The 16625-nt window shown below is 40.8% G+C and overlaps 2 protein-coding genes and 1 pseudogene across 2 annotated transcripts; all 3 read left to right on the top strand.

Moving 5' to 3' along the window:
- Nucleotides 1-1235: 1235 nt before the first annotated feature.
- LOC120436156 (E3 SUMO-protein ligase ZBED1-like) lies at nucleotides 1236-6135 on the top strand. Its single transcript, XM_039606616.1, has 3 exons — nucleotides 1236-1293; nucleotides 3888-4044; nucleotides 4499-6135. Exons 2-3 carry the CDS (start codon nucleotides 3954-3956, stop codon nucleotides 5635-5637), a joined length of 1230 nt encoding a protein of 409 aa, XP_039462550.1. The 5' UTR covers nucleotides 1236-1293; nucleotides 3888-3953; the 3' UTR covers nucleotides 5638-6135.
- Nucleotides 6136-11065: 4930 nt separating this feature from the next.
- Nucleotides 11066-12211, top strand: LOC116318468 (trace amine-associated receptor 13c-like). The gene has a single exon (XM_031737473.2). The coding sequence runs from the start codon at nucleotides 11115-11117 to the stop codon at nucleotides 12090-12092; it is 978 nt and encodes a 325-aa protein (XP_031593333.2). The 5' UTR covers nucleotides 11066-11114; the 3' UTR covers nucleotides 12093-12211.
- Nucleotides 12212-14703: 2492 nt separating this feature from the next.
- On the top strand, nucleotides 14704-16055 carry LOC116318464 (annotated as a pseudogene).
- The last annotated feature ends 570 nt before the right edge of the window (nucleotides 16056-16625 follow it).

Below are 16625 nucleotides of genomic sequence, written 5' to 3'. Positions count from 1 at the left end.
TTATGTACTTGTCCTTCCAGCTGTGTTTTTAAACAATAACTGATCTGCAATGGTCTTTGTCTCTGCCACGTTTCATTTAAATAACCATGAAAACACACTCTATGTAATACACCGTCCCCTCAAGAAATGGAGGGAAAAAGACACACTATAGTTCGTTCGTAGAACATCACACATTCAAATTGTTTTAAGTCTGTGGATATTAAAGAAAACCACTTCCTGGTGTCTGTGTGAAGCAGGTCTGTGAAACTCAGCAGCTCGACAGTGGCACAAAAATACAGACAAATCTAAACTGGAGTAACAGAGAATTACCGTCTGTGTGCCTAACTAATACGAGGCACTCTATCCCCCCGTGACAGAGAAGATAAGAATTTAATACAACAATGTTTGGTGTATGAATCAGGGGAGAGAAAAAAATTCAGATGTTGGATTTAATGGATAAATCCAGGCCAATAACAATTCTGAAAATATCAGCCCAGACCTGTGACTGACTTGTTTTTTTATTCCTTGGAACAAAAATGCTCAAGGGGCTGATTATGTTTACAAGAGCAAAGAAAAAATGACTTCTGTACATAACAGATAACACAGATACAATACCTAAATGATAAATGAAAGCCCGAATTTGTGTTTTACTGACCCACAGTATGTGGTGTTGCATATGAATGCATTTCACAGTGTTCATATTATTCTGTTCCTATAGCCAGTGCATCATCAACTGAGATGAATGCTCCCAAATAACCTGCTGAACTAATTTTACTTTATGCGTACTGCAGCTGGAATGAATTAAAGTAAAATCTAAGTTCAAAATTCCTGCTGTAAAACAGAATAAGTAACCACTCAGTCGAGAGGACCATCAAGTCCAACCTTCCTGATCTGCAGCACATTCAGTGCCGTGAAAAGGTTTTTTGCCCGCTTCCTGAGTTCTTATTTTTTGCATATTTGTCTCACTCACTTTCAGGGGCGGATCTAGAAGGATGGCATGAATGATCCCTTGCCACCCCAAGTGCCACCCCAGTTTTGCATATGACAGTGTTGTTTATTAAAATAAGATAGTATTAACAGTTTGAGCGTAGTTACAGTCAACAGTGAATATAAATGCTAAAACTGAATATATTGCATAGTGTTCCCCCCCTCCACCATTAACAAATGGTTCAGCCCATAGCAGGACCGGCTTTTTTCTTGTTTTCAGTAGCAAGCCACGCTTATGATTGTACCAGAGCACATTTTGAACAACACCATGGGAATTTCGGATTTTACACAGGTGGTTGAATGTTACACTCTGGAAATGGAAGGAAGGTGAGTGTTATTAACCCTCTGTGGTACACGGACACGCTGCACCTCCAAATCACATGACTATTTTAAGCTGACATATAGAGCTGGGCGATATATCGAGTTTTTTTTAAAAATATCGATATATTTTTATAAGAGATATAAGATGTGACAATATCCTTTATATCGATATAGTCTATGTTACGTTATAATTATAGTTGCGGAGCCGCAAGTTTGCCTCTCTTTCGTCCACTTTTGTCTTTACGTAACGTTACTCGACCTCGCCTCTCCTTCACTGAACACAACTTCCCCTCCTCCCCCATCGCTTCACGTGCAGGCAGTGACAAGATGGACACGGCAAATCTCCGTTAATGAGTTACTGCGCATCGCCCCGTGCGTGGGGCTGGACAGCGTCAACGTGTTAACGAGCTAACCACGCTAACGAGCTAGCCACGCTAACGCCATGCACGGCCTGAAATCCTTTCATTTTCTCAATGAATTCTGGTTGTGCTTGATGACCGCGAACCGGTTTTATGTGATACACAGCACTCAGCAATCTGTCAAAAAATGTTTTAGTTCGACTTTGGTAAGCTACGGAGCTGCACCTTGATGGATTGTGGGAGCATTACGGCTACCGAGGAGCCTCGCGGAGTGATACGTACTGAAGTAATATTACCGTATTGTGTGTGTATAAGGACCATAAATGGCACCTGTTCAGAGACATGGTTAGGAAGCGGATTTCAAACTCCAGGCTGTCAGTCACGCAGTAGAAGTTGGGAACAGAGCAGCTGTGAAATCTGTCTATGTTATTATGCTCAGCGTCTGTTAGTTTACATTTTGACTGCACAATTGTGAGCTCTTCGTTATGCACAAAACAACATAGTTTTCTTTTATTTATAGAGCATCATTATTTAATAAATGCTCATAATTTATTTTTGAGTAGTTTTTTTCATGTACATCTATGCTGTATGTTAATAAAAGTGCCTGTGTGACATCTGGGACACAGCTTTGACTAAGAACTCTTTTTGTTCTTACTTTATGGCTTTAAAAAAATATCGAGATATATCTCTTATATCGCCATCCAGCTAAAAAATATCGAGATATGAATTTTGGGTCATATCGCCCAGCTCTACTGACATAGCAACAAGCTGCAGCCACGCTGAGTCTCTATTTCAGCCCACATTGAAAGTTTGGACTTCAAAGTTTTTAAATTTTAATTACAGCCCAGTAAATCCAGAGTAATGATAATATATATATATATATATATAAGCCACGCTTTTTTCTAAATACTGTCGTCACGTTTTTGTGTGTGTGTGTTTTAAGCGTTTTCTAAGGACAGCGCGAAAACAGTAAAGAAAGGGGAAAAAGCCACCTCTTTCCTATCGGTGGAAAAATGTACCATGTCGAGCAATTTAAAAAAAAAAAAAAAAGTCAACATGTGGGATTTTTTGTTTAGGAAGAGGGAAAAGTTTTGGGAGTGACGGTAACGGCGAGACAGAGCGAGCGAGTGAGAGGGAGGGAGAGAGAGAGAGAGAGAGTTTTTTTAGATGTGGGAGATTTGTGACGTTTAGTGTGGAGTGTATACTTTGTGTGTTGTGTAGTCGTTTTGTTTTGTGTGTCAGTGAGGGCACTAATGAATGTCACTGAGGCACATTGCAGTGTAAACACTGTCACTAGTGATGCGCGAATCATGACCGAATCGTTCAATACTCGAGAATCACTTTACTGACTCATGAATCATTAATTTCATTAGCAGAAATATATCTAGCTTTAGGGCTGTTCGATATAACAATATATATCGGATGACGATATGAAAACGTCTATCGCTGCACATTACGCTATCGTTTGTTTCGTGGTGTCGCAAAATAAACTGTTTACGGCAATATTTTTTTCATTGTTTTGATGGCCACCACATGGATGCAGACACACTAGCATGGCTGATGAAGACGAGGCAACACCAGGTAGCTCCACACAGAAGGACCTTGTTCCTAAACGAGGGGCTTCCTCTGTAGTATGGAGATGGTTTGGATTTGAAGAGTCTGACACGGACCAGAAAACGGTACTGTGCAAATTATGCTGCAAACCGATCGCTACCACAGACTCCAACACGACAAACCTCTTCTACCACCTCCGCAAAAAGCACGTGAGCGAGCATGCAGAGAGTTTACAACTGAGAGGCAAAAAAGAGCCGTCAGGTGCTCAAAATACACCACGGACTCAAACCTTAGAACAGGCTTTTGCCCATGGGACGGCTTATAAGAAAGACTCGCAAAGATGGAAGGACATAACAGCGGCCATTACAACTTACATGTGCAAAGATATGGTCCCCTTTTACACCGTTGAGAAAGAGGGGTTTCATGCATTAATAAAACTGCTCGACTCCAGGTACATAATTCCCGGCCGAAAACATTTCACACAAGTTGAGTTGCCTCGTTTATATTACGAGTGTAGGGCCAAATTAGAGGATGAAGTCCACAACACTGCATACTACGCTACAACAATGGATATGTGGACGAGCCGCACAACGCATCCTTATATGAGCTTGACAGTGCATTTCATCCGAGACTGGACACTCTACAGTCGATGTTTGCAGACAAGTTATTTTCCTGATGATCATACAGGAGAAATGATAGCCAGAGGCCTCAGGGAAGCTCTTGAGTCGTGGGGATCGTCTAGTGTGTGTCACTATGGATAATGCTGCAAACAACATCCTTGCACTTCAGCTGAATGAGTGGACATGCTTACAGTGTTTTGGTCACCATCTCCACCTAGCCATTGGTGAGTGTCTAAATGCAAAATCATATTCAGTAATAATAAACAATAGCAGGCCACGTAGGATATTACAGTTGTAAAGGTACTATTTAAACGAGCATGTTAAAAGCTTGGAAGATTAATTGCTACCAAAACAATTTGCTTAAGGCATAATTTTCCCTGCAGCGTTTGCTGTCAGCGTTAATCTTGTTAAAATTACGTTTACGCCACAACTGCATTAACACGGCAAATCTCCGTTAACGAGTTACCGCGGATCGCCCCGTGCTTGGGGCTGGACGGCATCAACACGTTAGCGCCGTCCAGTCCCACGCACGGGGCGATCAGCTGTAACTCATTAACGGAGATTTGCTGCACTACTATGTGCAAATTAACATTTTACTAGAATGTAGCCTAAAAAGTGTTACTTCTGCCTTTAAAGTGTAACCGATAAATATATGTATCTTACATTTTTTTTACACAGAGAGGAATTTGAAACTACCTCAGGTGGAACGAGCAGTTGGTGTCTGCAAGCGATTGGTGAGTGCCTTCTCCAATTCATGGAAAAGACAACGTGAACTGGCCAAGGTTCAAGCAGAATTGGGCTTACCTGCTCACCAGCTTATCACAGACACCCGTACCAGGTGGGGCTCCCTACAAAATATGATTAACAGAGTTATAGAGCAAGAGAAAGCGCTCTCACAGGTTCTCCGTGCAGACAAAAAAACAAGACATCTAGTCCTAACATGGCAGGACATGGATGTTCTTGAATCCTTGAATAAAGCACTGAGTCCTCTCACAGAGTTTACGGATGCTTTATCTGGGGAGCATTATACCAGTGTGTCATACTTGAAAGCAGTCCTCCATCTTTTTAACACTCAAGTGCTTAAGCCTCAGGATGACGACACACAGCTGACCACCACCATCAAAGAGGGCATCCTGAATTATTTAAATGACAAATATGATGACCAAACCAAAGAGGAGCTGCTTGACATGGCCTCCTTTGTTGACCCTCGTTTCAAAACAACATATATTAAAGAGGAGAAGGTTGCGAACATCAAGACCAGAGTTATGTCAGAGCTGGAGAACCTGGTGGCTGAACAGACGGCATCAGCAGAGGCAGCCCCCCTTCCATCAGCTGGAGCTTCTAAAGATGATCCAGAGGTTTGTGCTAAGAGGCAAAGGAAGAGTTTGAGCAGCTACTTTAAAAAAACAACACAATGCCAAACAGCCCCTCTGTCAACTAGAGATTCAGTTGAAAAGGAGCTCAATCAATATCTCCGAACCTTGGAAGCTTGCCCAGAAACAAACCCTCTGGATTGGTGGAAGCAGCATGAGGCACATTTCCCACTATTGGCTAAGCTGGCTGAAAAATACCTGTGTATTCCTGCCACAAGTGCACCCTCAGAGTGGGCATTCAGTACAAGTGGAAACACTGTAACATGCCAAAGGTCTGCACTTAAACCAGAAAGAGTTGACCAACTTGTATTCCTGGCTCTCAACCTTGAAAAGCAATTCCCTGAGATTCAGCAAGATGGGGCAAACGTTTTGAAGCACTGTTTTGCCAAGTTAATTTTTGTACGCTGTAATTCCTTCTTGGAATGTATTGTTTGCTTGTTATAGGTTTTATATATTTGTTTTGTCAACCTCAGTTTGCTGCTATAGTTTAAGCGTGAAAAAAAACATGTTTACATTTTGGGTTTTATACACTAATGTATATGACAGGTCTGTATTTATTTTTGTTTGAATTGTCTTTACTGTTATTTTCATATAATGCTAAAATGCAAACCTGGAAATTTGTGTTTTATTTATATATTTAATATATTTTTGTCGTAAGCCTTATTGCTGCTACAGTTTGAAGTACAATGTTTACATTTGGTTTTGACAGTTAATGTTAGACTTGTATTTATTTTGTTTAAAGGGTTTATTGGCCTTATATAGTTGTTAGTGCTTTGATCCTTTTATATTTAATATATGTTGTGAGAGTTATTGCTGCTACAGTTCACATTTTGTTTATGTCAGGCATTTTATATAGCAGTATTTTATATTGGCCCTTTAGTAATTTGTTTTTGAAAAGTGTTTTATATTTGATACATTAACATTTTATGTTTACATTCTAAGTCAAACATTTGCTCAAATGTTCTAAATAAAAGAACAGAAATAATTACAAGTTGAGTACTTCTCATTTTTGATTTTTTTTAATTTAAATGAAAAAAAAAAAGGAGTGGTGATTATATAAACTATTCACTGAATACAAAGAAAATATATTATATCGTGATATCGGGATATGAAATGAAATATCGAGATATAAGATTTTGGCCCTATTTAGCTTATAATTCAAATTGTGAAGAAAAACACAACATCCAGTATCTTAACAAAAACATTTCTGCTCTGAACTGGAAGAAAAAACCCGAGTAGAAGCTCACATCAAGACAATAGCTCCTCGGTTTACAGTAGCATCGCTCTGCTAACATGCTAACAGCACATTTGAGCTACTCACCCCCTCCTTTCCTGTGCTGAATCATAGGGGAATATGGCGTTATTTTTGTGCCACTATTCTGAGCACACGTAGAAAAAAATTGCAGGTGCAAGTGTTGCATTTTGAGGAGAAATTTATTTTGAGCGAAGAAAAGCTAAATTTGACTGAACAAAACTCATTGCTGCGTGCAAAAAATGTATTTCAGTGTTTGCTATTATCCACACACACACACACACAATAGCAGCCCCTCTCGCTCAGTTTTTGCATTTCCACTTGCTCACAATGTGTTGTTTGCGCTCTCAACATTTCTGCCCGTGCGCGCTCAACTCTTTCTGTACACCGTTATATTTGTGCCACAAAACCAGCCAATCACAGACTGGGATGCAAAAAAATCTGATTGGCTGTTTTCGTCTCCAATCAGCTCGAAATGACGAAATGCAATATCCCAGAATCCATTTCGTCCAAAACTCAAACGAGGCAGTGGCGGAGGAACACAGAGTGACGGAGTTTGAAATATTAATCTTTCTGGGTCACAAAATAAACTTTTAAGATATTTTCATGCGAGAATGGTGCTGTGTAAACTTCAAATGTCTGCTCGATTTATCAAGACATCACATATTTCCATAAGTGCTTTAATGTTTTCGGAGATGCCTGTTACCCACCAGCTGACCGCATAGCTGGACTGGCCATTGGGCATACCGGGCATTTGCCCGGTGGGCCGATGGTGATTTTTCATTTTTAAGTTTGTTTTTGTAACGGTATAAACAATGAAAGGTGGATTAGCCAATTGGTGATGATCAACTCTGGGCTGGACCAATTACAATACATCTGTATTGAGGGGAGAAGGAACGCGATTCGTCCCGTACTTCACCTAGAATGAAAAAGACACAAAGCTGGAGTTATTCTGTCTTTACGCTGTCAGCTGCCTGTTCTTCTCTCATTCTCCCCCCTCCCTCTCCTGTTGCTACTTCAGTTATGAAACTGATCAATGATCAGCTGATCGTCTCTCTTGATTGTTTCTCGCCCACTTTGCGCCAGAAAGAGGAAACCAGCGGATGTTGCGCTAAACAACAGCAGCACGTTCAAGCTTGATAAGCTGTTGTTAGAATTAATTTAATATTACTTTCTAGTATCAGCTGACGTTTGCTGGAGCCACAGCTGTAAAAGCTGCTGGTCGTGATATCGGTTTGGATATGCGGTGAGAGGAAAACATGAAGGTGACACAAATCATACATATATGCCAACAAGACAGTGTGCATCACTGTCACAACAGCGTTTGTTTTAGTTCAAAGGCTTTATGGTTTTTCCTATAATACCTGGTGGTGTAGTCGGCCGATTTTTTTGTCAGTTCAGCCTTATATATTATGTTTAACCCGAGTGACCACCCGGTCAGCTGGTGGGTAACAGGCATATCCGAAAACATTAGAGCACTTATGGAAATGTGTGATGTCTTGATGAATCGAGCAGACATTTGAAGTTTACACAGCACCATTCTCGCATGAAAATATCTTAAAAGTTTATTTTGTGACCCAGAAAGAGTAATATTTCAAACTCCGCCACTCTGTGTTCCTCCGTCACTGCCTCGTTTGAGTTTTGGACGAAATGGATTCTGGGATATTGCATTTCGTCATTTCGAGCTGATTGGAGACGAAAACAGCCAATCAGATTTTTTTGCATCCAAGTCTGTGATTGGCTGGTTTTGTGGCACAAATATAACGGTGTACAGAAAGAGTTGAGCGCGCATGGGCAGAAATGTTGAGAGCGCAAGCAACACATACAAGCAAGTGGAAATGCAAAAACTGAGCGAGAGGGGCTGCTGTTGTGTGTGTGTATGGATAGTAGCAAACACTGAAATATATTTTTTGCACGCAGCAATGAGTTTTGTTCACTCAAATTTAGCTTTTCTTCGCTCAAAATAAATTTCCCCTCAAAATGCAACACTTGCACCTGCAAACTTTTTTTAAGTGCGCTCAGAATAGTGGCACAAAAATAACGCCATAGGGGAAGCAAATCACTCATGACTCACTAACCCCCTCCCTCCTGTGCTGAATCGTAGCGTAAGCAAATCACTCAGGACTCACTAACCCCCTCACTAACCCCATGTAAGGAAAATACTAATAAAATAAAAATAAACAAAATAAATGTTCCCTTTATTGTTGTTTTCTTTTAGAATCACTCATCTTAGCAGTAGGATTTACATTAAAAGAGAAACAAATTAAGTTTGAGTGAAAATGTACATTTTTTGCACTCTCTGGTCAACTGACTCAGTGACTCAAATGACTCAAAAAACCCGATTCACTTTGGTGAGTGACTCATTAAAACTCGATTCAGTAAAAAGAATCAAATTTACCATCACTAACTGTCACTAAGTAGAAAACCAGCGGAGTGATATACCTCCTGTTGTCAGGCCTGCAGGTTTATCCCTGTGCTGTTCTCTTCTGTCTTTTGGTGGACAAACTTTTTTTTTTTAATTGGCACACATCATTTGTGGGGCATCTTATTGCGACACCTGATTGTTCTCTCATTTTAGTTTTAGTAATATTTTTAAATGGTTGTAGAAAATGAAAAAAAAAAACGGCAGTTGTATTGGCTGCATTTTTAGATAAATAGTTGTATATGTTTACAAAATGTACAATTTATATTTGCATTTCAAGTTATAAAAATTTACTCAACATGTCTGTGGTTTTTTTACAGTAAAAAAATACTACTAGGATTTTAAGTTCTTTGTGTGATTTCAGATCAGTAATAGTACTATTAATAGTAATAGTAGTACTAATGCAGTATGTCAGTGAAAAAAACAACTAAATTCAGTTGAGCTGAAAAGAATGATACCAAACAACGCAAGGGGGAAAAAATAAAATGAAACAATTTGAGGGTGAAATACAAACGTAAACTCAAAAGGAGTCAAAAATGGCCGGTTGTATTTCAGACCTCAGAGGGTTAATCCAACAAATCATGAAAAATTAGGTTTAAATTTATGTTCATGACAGTGCAGATTTCTGACATTTTGTGTAATTTAAGCTGTAACAATGTGATTGTTTTCTAACAAAGAACAGTGTGAAACTTGAGTTAGACTTGTGTTTGTAAATGAACCGCCCCATGTTGTGTAGCTTTCTGGATTTTATACTTATTGGGCTACATATTTATTTATTATACAGGCTATACAGTACATAGAATCAAAATTCACATGTTTTATGTAACTAAAGTGTGTAATTATGTGGGCTACAGACAATAATTAAGTTATCGACTATAACGTGTATACTTACTGCATTTGAATCATTTTAACCATATGTAACCACCTGCATATGTGTTTGGGGGGCTTTGATTTTGCCACCCTCATGCCACCCTAAGAAAATTTCTCTAGATCCGCCCCTGTTCACTTTGTCTCACTCATCAAAGATCTATATCAAGTCCATTAGAGCAGATATGTTCATCTCTAGAATTGAGCACAGCAGTGCGTTTATTTACGGTGAAGTAAATATAAACACCAATAAAACCCCGTGCGTTCCCCTGACTACTGGGTCGTGTTTTCTGCTCCTGAAGTCCGTGCTCCATGTTCTCCGCTCCTGTGTGTCCGCACACCCTGCGCTTGCTGCCTTCTCATTTTCCACACTCCTCTGGGAGGAAATAACAAAGGCAGCTGTCAAGAAACTCAACTACAGCAGGCATAAACTCACAAAACTTGGCTTACTAGGAAAACCGACGTGGAGTCTCACACAACGATCCAGCGTTGGTGGGATCTCAATCACACTCTTAAATAGCTCCCCCGACGAGGCTGATCAGCTGCAGGTGCGTGGCATAATTTTCAGGTGTGGTCAGTCACCTGGCAGGGCCGCACCCACACATACACACACACACACACCTGCCTATACATATAAGCCTGGAAAACAGGGACAGCAGCACAGTGCAGCAAAAACACAAAATATAATATAAGTCACCAACTGATCAGGGACCTGGGTCCCTCAGACCCAGATATGTCTGGGTCTGAGGGACCCAGACATATGTCTCTAGCAGATATGTCTCTAGCTTTGAGCAAAGCAGTGTCCCCTGCAACATTCTGACTGAAACATCTTGATTACGAGGGGCAGCCAATTAGAAGAAGAACAGTCGGTTTAAAGACAGGGTGACCCTAAAGAGAGAGGAGCTAAAACATCTTGGTCTGAAGGGCAGCACCAAGGCCCAACATCATACAAATGAGGTCTTTTTTTTAACCATGAACTATGCAAAGCTACTCTAGAATCATCATGCAAAGCTACTGTACAATCAACATAACAGTTCCAATTACAGTTTTGGAACATTCTAGTGTTTTTCATTATTATATCAGTATAAACACAAATTCCAAGGTTCGGAAGGTTTTAGGAGTACAACTTATACATTTATATTAATATTTAAATAGTCAAGTAAGTGGTTAATAGCACAGTTCTGAAACTTTTCTCAAAGCTCAACTAAATTAAATCCCTGCTGAATTTATACAGAGGAAGAAGGAGAGGTGATGAAAACAAAGACAAGAAGTTTCATCATTCATGTTTAAAAAAAAGAAGAAGAAAAAAATGACAGTGTGTGTTTGAAGAAGATAAATGAAGACTCTCGAGCACAGTTGCAGGTCTTCCCTTTCTCCCTGATGGACGGCTCTGGAGGTCCTCCCCTCTGCTTCCCCAACCTCAACTCCTCCTGCAGGCGGCTGCTGCGACCCACCTCCCAGGCCGCCCTTCTCTACACTCTGCTGGCTTCAGTCTCACTGCTCACTGTGGTGCTCAACCTGCTCGTGGTCGTCTCCATCTCCCACTTCAAGCAGCTCCACACCCCGACCAACGCCCTGCTCCTGTCCCTGGCCGTGTCTGACCTGCTGGTGGGGCTGCTGGTGATGCCCATCGAGGGCCTGCGCTACATCGAGACGTGCTGGCTGCTGGGGAGGCTGATGTGTGCTCTCAGTCCTTATTTGTCTTACTGCCTTATCTCTGTCTCTCTGGGCAGCATGGTGCTCATATCTGTAGATCGCTATATAGCCATCTGTGACCCTCTGCTCTATTCCTCAAAGATCACAGTGAACAGAGTGAAGCTTTCAGTCTGTGTCTGCTGGGCCTGCTCTCTTCTCTACAATGGCTGCATTCTCATGGAACACTTAGGGTGGCCGGACAGGTTAAGCTCCTGTCACGGGGAGTGTGTTGTGTTCATCAGCCGAACTTCAGGAACAGTAGATTTCTTTTTCTCATTTCTCGGCCCCTGTGGCGTAATGTTTGTTCTGTACATGAGGGTGTTTGTGGTTGCTGTTTCTCAGGTGCGTGCCATTCAGTCACAGGTGGCTGTGAGAGCAGCTCCAGCTGCTAAAATATCAGAGTTGAAAGCAGCCAGGACACTCGGGATTTTGATAGCTGTGTTTGTAATGTGCTTCTGCCCTTATTATTATCCTTCCCTTGCAGGTGTGGACACCTTTCTGAGCTTGCCTTCTTACGCCATGGTGTGTTGGATCATGCTTACAAATGCTTGTGTGAACCCTGTGATTTATGTTCTGTTTTACCCCTGGTTTAGAAGAGCTATCAGATTCATCGTCACCCTCAGAATACTGCAGCCTCACTCCAGAGAGGTCAACATCCTGTAGGCAGCGCAATACAACTTAATCATTTTTCAACTTTCATGATAAATTTTCACCTTTAAATGTGGGTGTACATCTGCCCAGCATCACCTTTTGTTCAGTACATAATGAGCAGCAGCGCAGACCCACGCAGGTAGTGACACTGGATGCAGATCTCCTGTGCACCTGAAAATTGCAGGAAATATGCATGCATTGTACTATATGACCTTTAATATAACTCCTCATAAATATGTGCTAAGTTGCAATAAAAGAGGTTAGTCAGTTTGCTTCCTGTTAATGGCTTTTTTTCTTCATAATCTCTGTGAAGGTATTAAAGTCTGCTTATTTGTTGTCATTTATTGTCACACAGTCTGACTGTAAAGGGCTCTTTCAGACTTTACTTTGCTGAATCAAAAACATTGTCATTGTATGAGAAATACCTGCAGCCGTCTTACTCTTTCAATCTGAAAATCTTTCAGTATGTTAAATATGATGTCTAACAAACCACATTTATCCTTAAAATAAAAATAGAACTACCTAAACTCGTATCACACTGTACTTTCTCAACAATCCATACAACCTGCACGCAGCAACAAACTAACTCATACCACAATACTTCCAGCACATGTCTGAGTGCTAACTATCAAAATCTGCGAGTATTTAGAGGTTAAAGGTAGACAGCTGCATAGTAAACACATGGAACAGATTTTCTTATCAATGTGATGATTTGGCTTTTTATTGGAGTTTCTTTGCACTTCTTATTTAGACAATATTATTAATAATAATAATAATAATAACAATGAACCTGTTGGGATCAATGTTCATATGTGAAATCTATTCTGCTGAAAAGGTTTCTGACTTCATTGTTGAAGCTTCTTGAACTCCAGGTCTGTGAGCATGTCATCTAAATATAACAGTAAATTCATATATGGCCTGTTTTAGACCCTAGGGGACAGGAAACAGCAGGCTTTCTACATCCATCATGCACCAGCAGCATGTTCCCTGCTCAGTGCTGCATGACGTTCGATGATTAAAGCTATTCACAACAAATCAGTGCAAACAACCTGCAGAGGGCAGCACTGGTCCTGTCTGCGGTTTATTCTGCCGTATATTTTACCAGAAGAATGAAAAAAACTAGAAAGAAAAAAGAAAAATGGCATGACCCCTGGCTACTGATTCTCGGGCCTTCACGTTCCCCTATAATATTAACATTTATTTGATTTTATTTAAAAACAATAATAATAATAATTTTGAAGACATTGTGCCAGTTTGGTGTTGCTGATTTAAAGGTAAAAATATCTAATGAGCATCGTGTCGGTGCTAGCTAAAAGATAGTCTAAGCAGCTTGTCAGTTGGTAGATTGATAACCTCATTCAGTAAAATGTATGTGAAAGAACCTGCTATTTGTTTTTATTTCGTTTGTATTTATATGAATAAAGTTTCAAAGTTAGTGTCTCCTGTGTCAAAGAGGCGAGCAGGATCAGTAACCAACGCTACAAAGGTGTGACAGCCTCACCCATAGTTATAATGGACAAAGGTGTTAAGCATCACTGATGTTTGCCTCATTGGGTCTGTAGTACAAACAGATACATGACTGAAAATGTAAATACTGGTAGATACAGTGCTGTGAAAAAGGATTTAGCCTCTTCGTGATTTCTGTTTAGTTGGGGGATTTTTTTCTTGTTAAATGATGAATAAAATGTGATTAACCATTTTTTGGGGGAAAGCTAAGTTCAAATAAAGCCTGTCTGATAAAGTGAAGTAGGCTAAAACAACACATCATGCCACAATCCAAAGAAACAGATGAGAGACAAAGTCATAGAAATGGCTTCGCGACTCCAGTGAACCACAGTGAGAGTCATTATCCACAAATCTAGAAAACTTGGAACAGCGGTGAAGCTTCCCAGGAGAGGCTGGCTGAGCTAAATTACTCCCAGAACGCATCAATGACTCATCCAGGACGTCAGAACAAACCCCAGAACAACATCTAAAGATGTTGCTATGATTATAGTGAGAGCTAATGATTCAACAATAAGAAAGACACTGTATGAAAATTAAATTCATCACACTAACACACAAACATGGTGGTGGTAGTGTGATGGTCTGGGGCTGATTTGCTGCTTCAGGATGACTTCCTGTAATTGATGCGACCGTAAATTTTGCTCTCTGCCAGAAAATCCTGACCATCAGCTCATGAACTGAAACTCACTCGGGTTATGCAGCAGGACGATGATCGAAAATACAGCAGCAAGTCCACCTCTGAATGGCTTAAAAAAACAAAATGAAGGTTTTGGAGTGGCCAAGTCAAACTCTCGACCTAAATCAGATTGAGATGCTGTGGCATGACCTTAAACAGACTGTTCATGCTGAAAATCCCGTCAGAGTGTCTGAATTACAACAGTTCTGCAAAGATGAATGGGCCAAAACTCCTCCACAGTTATGTGAAAGACTCATTGTCACAAGTGTTTGATTGCAGTTCCTGCTGCCAGGGCTGGCCCAACCAATTATTAGGTTTAGGGGGCAAATACTTATTCACACAGGTAAGCTCCTGTGTGAAAAATGCTTTTTTTTTTTTTAAAAATGTAATTGGATTTTCTTTGTGTGAAATTAAAATTAGTATCTGTAACGTTTGAGAAAAATGCAAAAACCTTCTCACAGCGCTGTACATGAACTGAGTGTTTGCTACTATGCATCTCCTCCCCCTCTGCAGAATTCCCAGTGAACTGTGCCCAGGTTGGCTCCAGCCCAGCAGGGATGATCCTCCCGCTTACCCATGAACACCGTGGTGCTGTTTGCGCCACAGCAGCTGGCTTGAGTGATTGAAAGGGATGGGCCGCTTTCACCAGATTTTATAGCCAGTAATTCCTTTAATCCACCAAGCTCAGATCTTCCTGCCAGTTGCTTCGTCATCCACATCAAATTAACCACATTTGTGTTACCTCTGTTCCCACAGGGACTGAACTTCCTCATTCCTAAACTGGACTGAGTTCAAGATCTGTAAAGCCTTAAAGAGATTGTACTTGTATGAAAATCCCTGACCCTCTGCTCAGTGAACTGGTATTTACTGTACTGGCACTGGAAATTAACGGAGTGCTGTGTTTAAGGATGTTGGATCCATATAAGGTACATGTACAATGAGCTGCATATTGCCCTTGCTTTAGTATGGATTTACAGTAATCACTAACCTAATTAAGATTCGGTGCAGGTCGCCTACTGTTAGGAAGGTTGGTGGTTCAATCCCTGGGTCGTCTAGTCTGCATGTCAAAGTATCCATGGACAAAACGCCATACCCTGAGTTGCCCTATTGGAGTGTGAGTGTGTGAATGTTACGTTAAAAGTGCACGTGGTTGTATTAAGAGTGCTCAAATAGATTAAAAAGGATTATATAAATACCAATTTATTTACAATTTCCTGTCATTATACTGTTTCCAGCCCTAAATTCAGTGCAGTCTTGTGGTTTGGCCAGCAGGGGGCACCAGCTTCTTGTCTTACTCATGAACACTCTCCTCATTAATGCAAATCCTTCACGTCTTTCCAGGCCAGTTATGGTGTAAAGATCCAGAAAATATCAGAAAAAGCATATACCAGACACCAAGAAGAAAGTATTCAGGGTGTCTGGTGTGTAAAATAACACGATGATGGGTGATCTGCCGCCTCACCGCTTTTTAAGGAAAGGGAATCTTCATCCACGCCATCAACCAGACATCAGATGATTGAGTGGGGAATCTGCTGCACGTGTTATGAAATCAAAGACACAGGAGTTTGTGTCAGAGAGTCTATGCGAATGGAGGTGGGATGCACACATATAACCCGGGAGGTCCAATGACACAAACAAAGGCAAATCCTAGAGGTTATGAAAACTGCAGCAGCCAGCTTCTGGGGAGATTTCAGGATTATCTGACTATGTGCGGTCTACTTCCTGTGTAGGTGGAGGGACTACAGGTAGTACAGGAAGAGAACCAATGTGATGGACACAGGATGCAACCATAAACATTGCAGAGGGTCCCAAGCAACTTTAATTTATTGAGTTTTTTTAATGACTTAAATAAACAGTTTAACTGGAAGTTTTCCGTAATGTAATTGAAGGTCTTGTTAACTTAAGCCGTCATTACACTGAATCCACCAAGCATCTAATTACACGCCTGCAGACTGCGTTACAACACCGCACGAGGATCTCACGACTCATAGACATAAGATAAGTCAAACAAGGGCGCTGACATCAAACCGAGAGGGACGTTGGGAAAGGACATTTAAATCCTCAAAAACTCAGGCTGCATCGGCCAAAGCACAAGTCAAATCCAAGGCCATCCGTCTGCTGTCAGAGGCTTTGGCAGAGCAGGTTTAAAGCAGAATTTAATGCTTCGTTCATTACCTCAGGATTATAAATGATCATAAATCACAGGTGCTCGGTGTACCTGTGTAAATTTTTCCAGGTACTCTCTGTAACTTGCTGTTGACAGATAGAAATGGAAATGTGTTGCTGGGCCAAACAGTTCGACACCGTCGTCCTGCTTACCAACACTGCTGATGTCAGTGGGATGGTTGGAAAGGTATCCTTCT

Source organism: Oreochromis aureus, linkage group 23 (assembly GCF_013358895.1).
Source record: "Oreochromis aureus strain Israel breed Guangdong linkage group 23, ZZ_aureus, whole genome shotgun sequence".
Lineage (NCBI taxonomy): Eukaryota > Metazoa > Chordata > Actinopteri > Cichliformes > Cichlidae > Oreochromis > Oreochromis aureus.
Note: the sequence above shows the minus strand (reverse complement) of the source record. Positions and strands in the feature narration are given on the sequence as shown.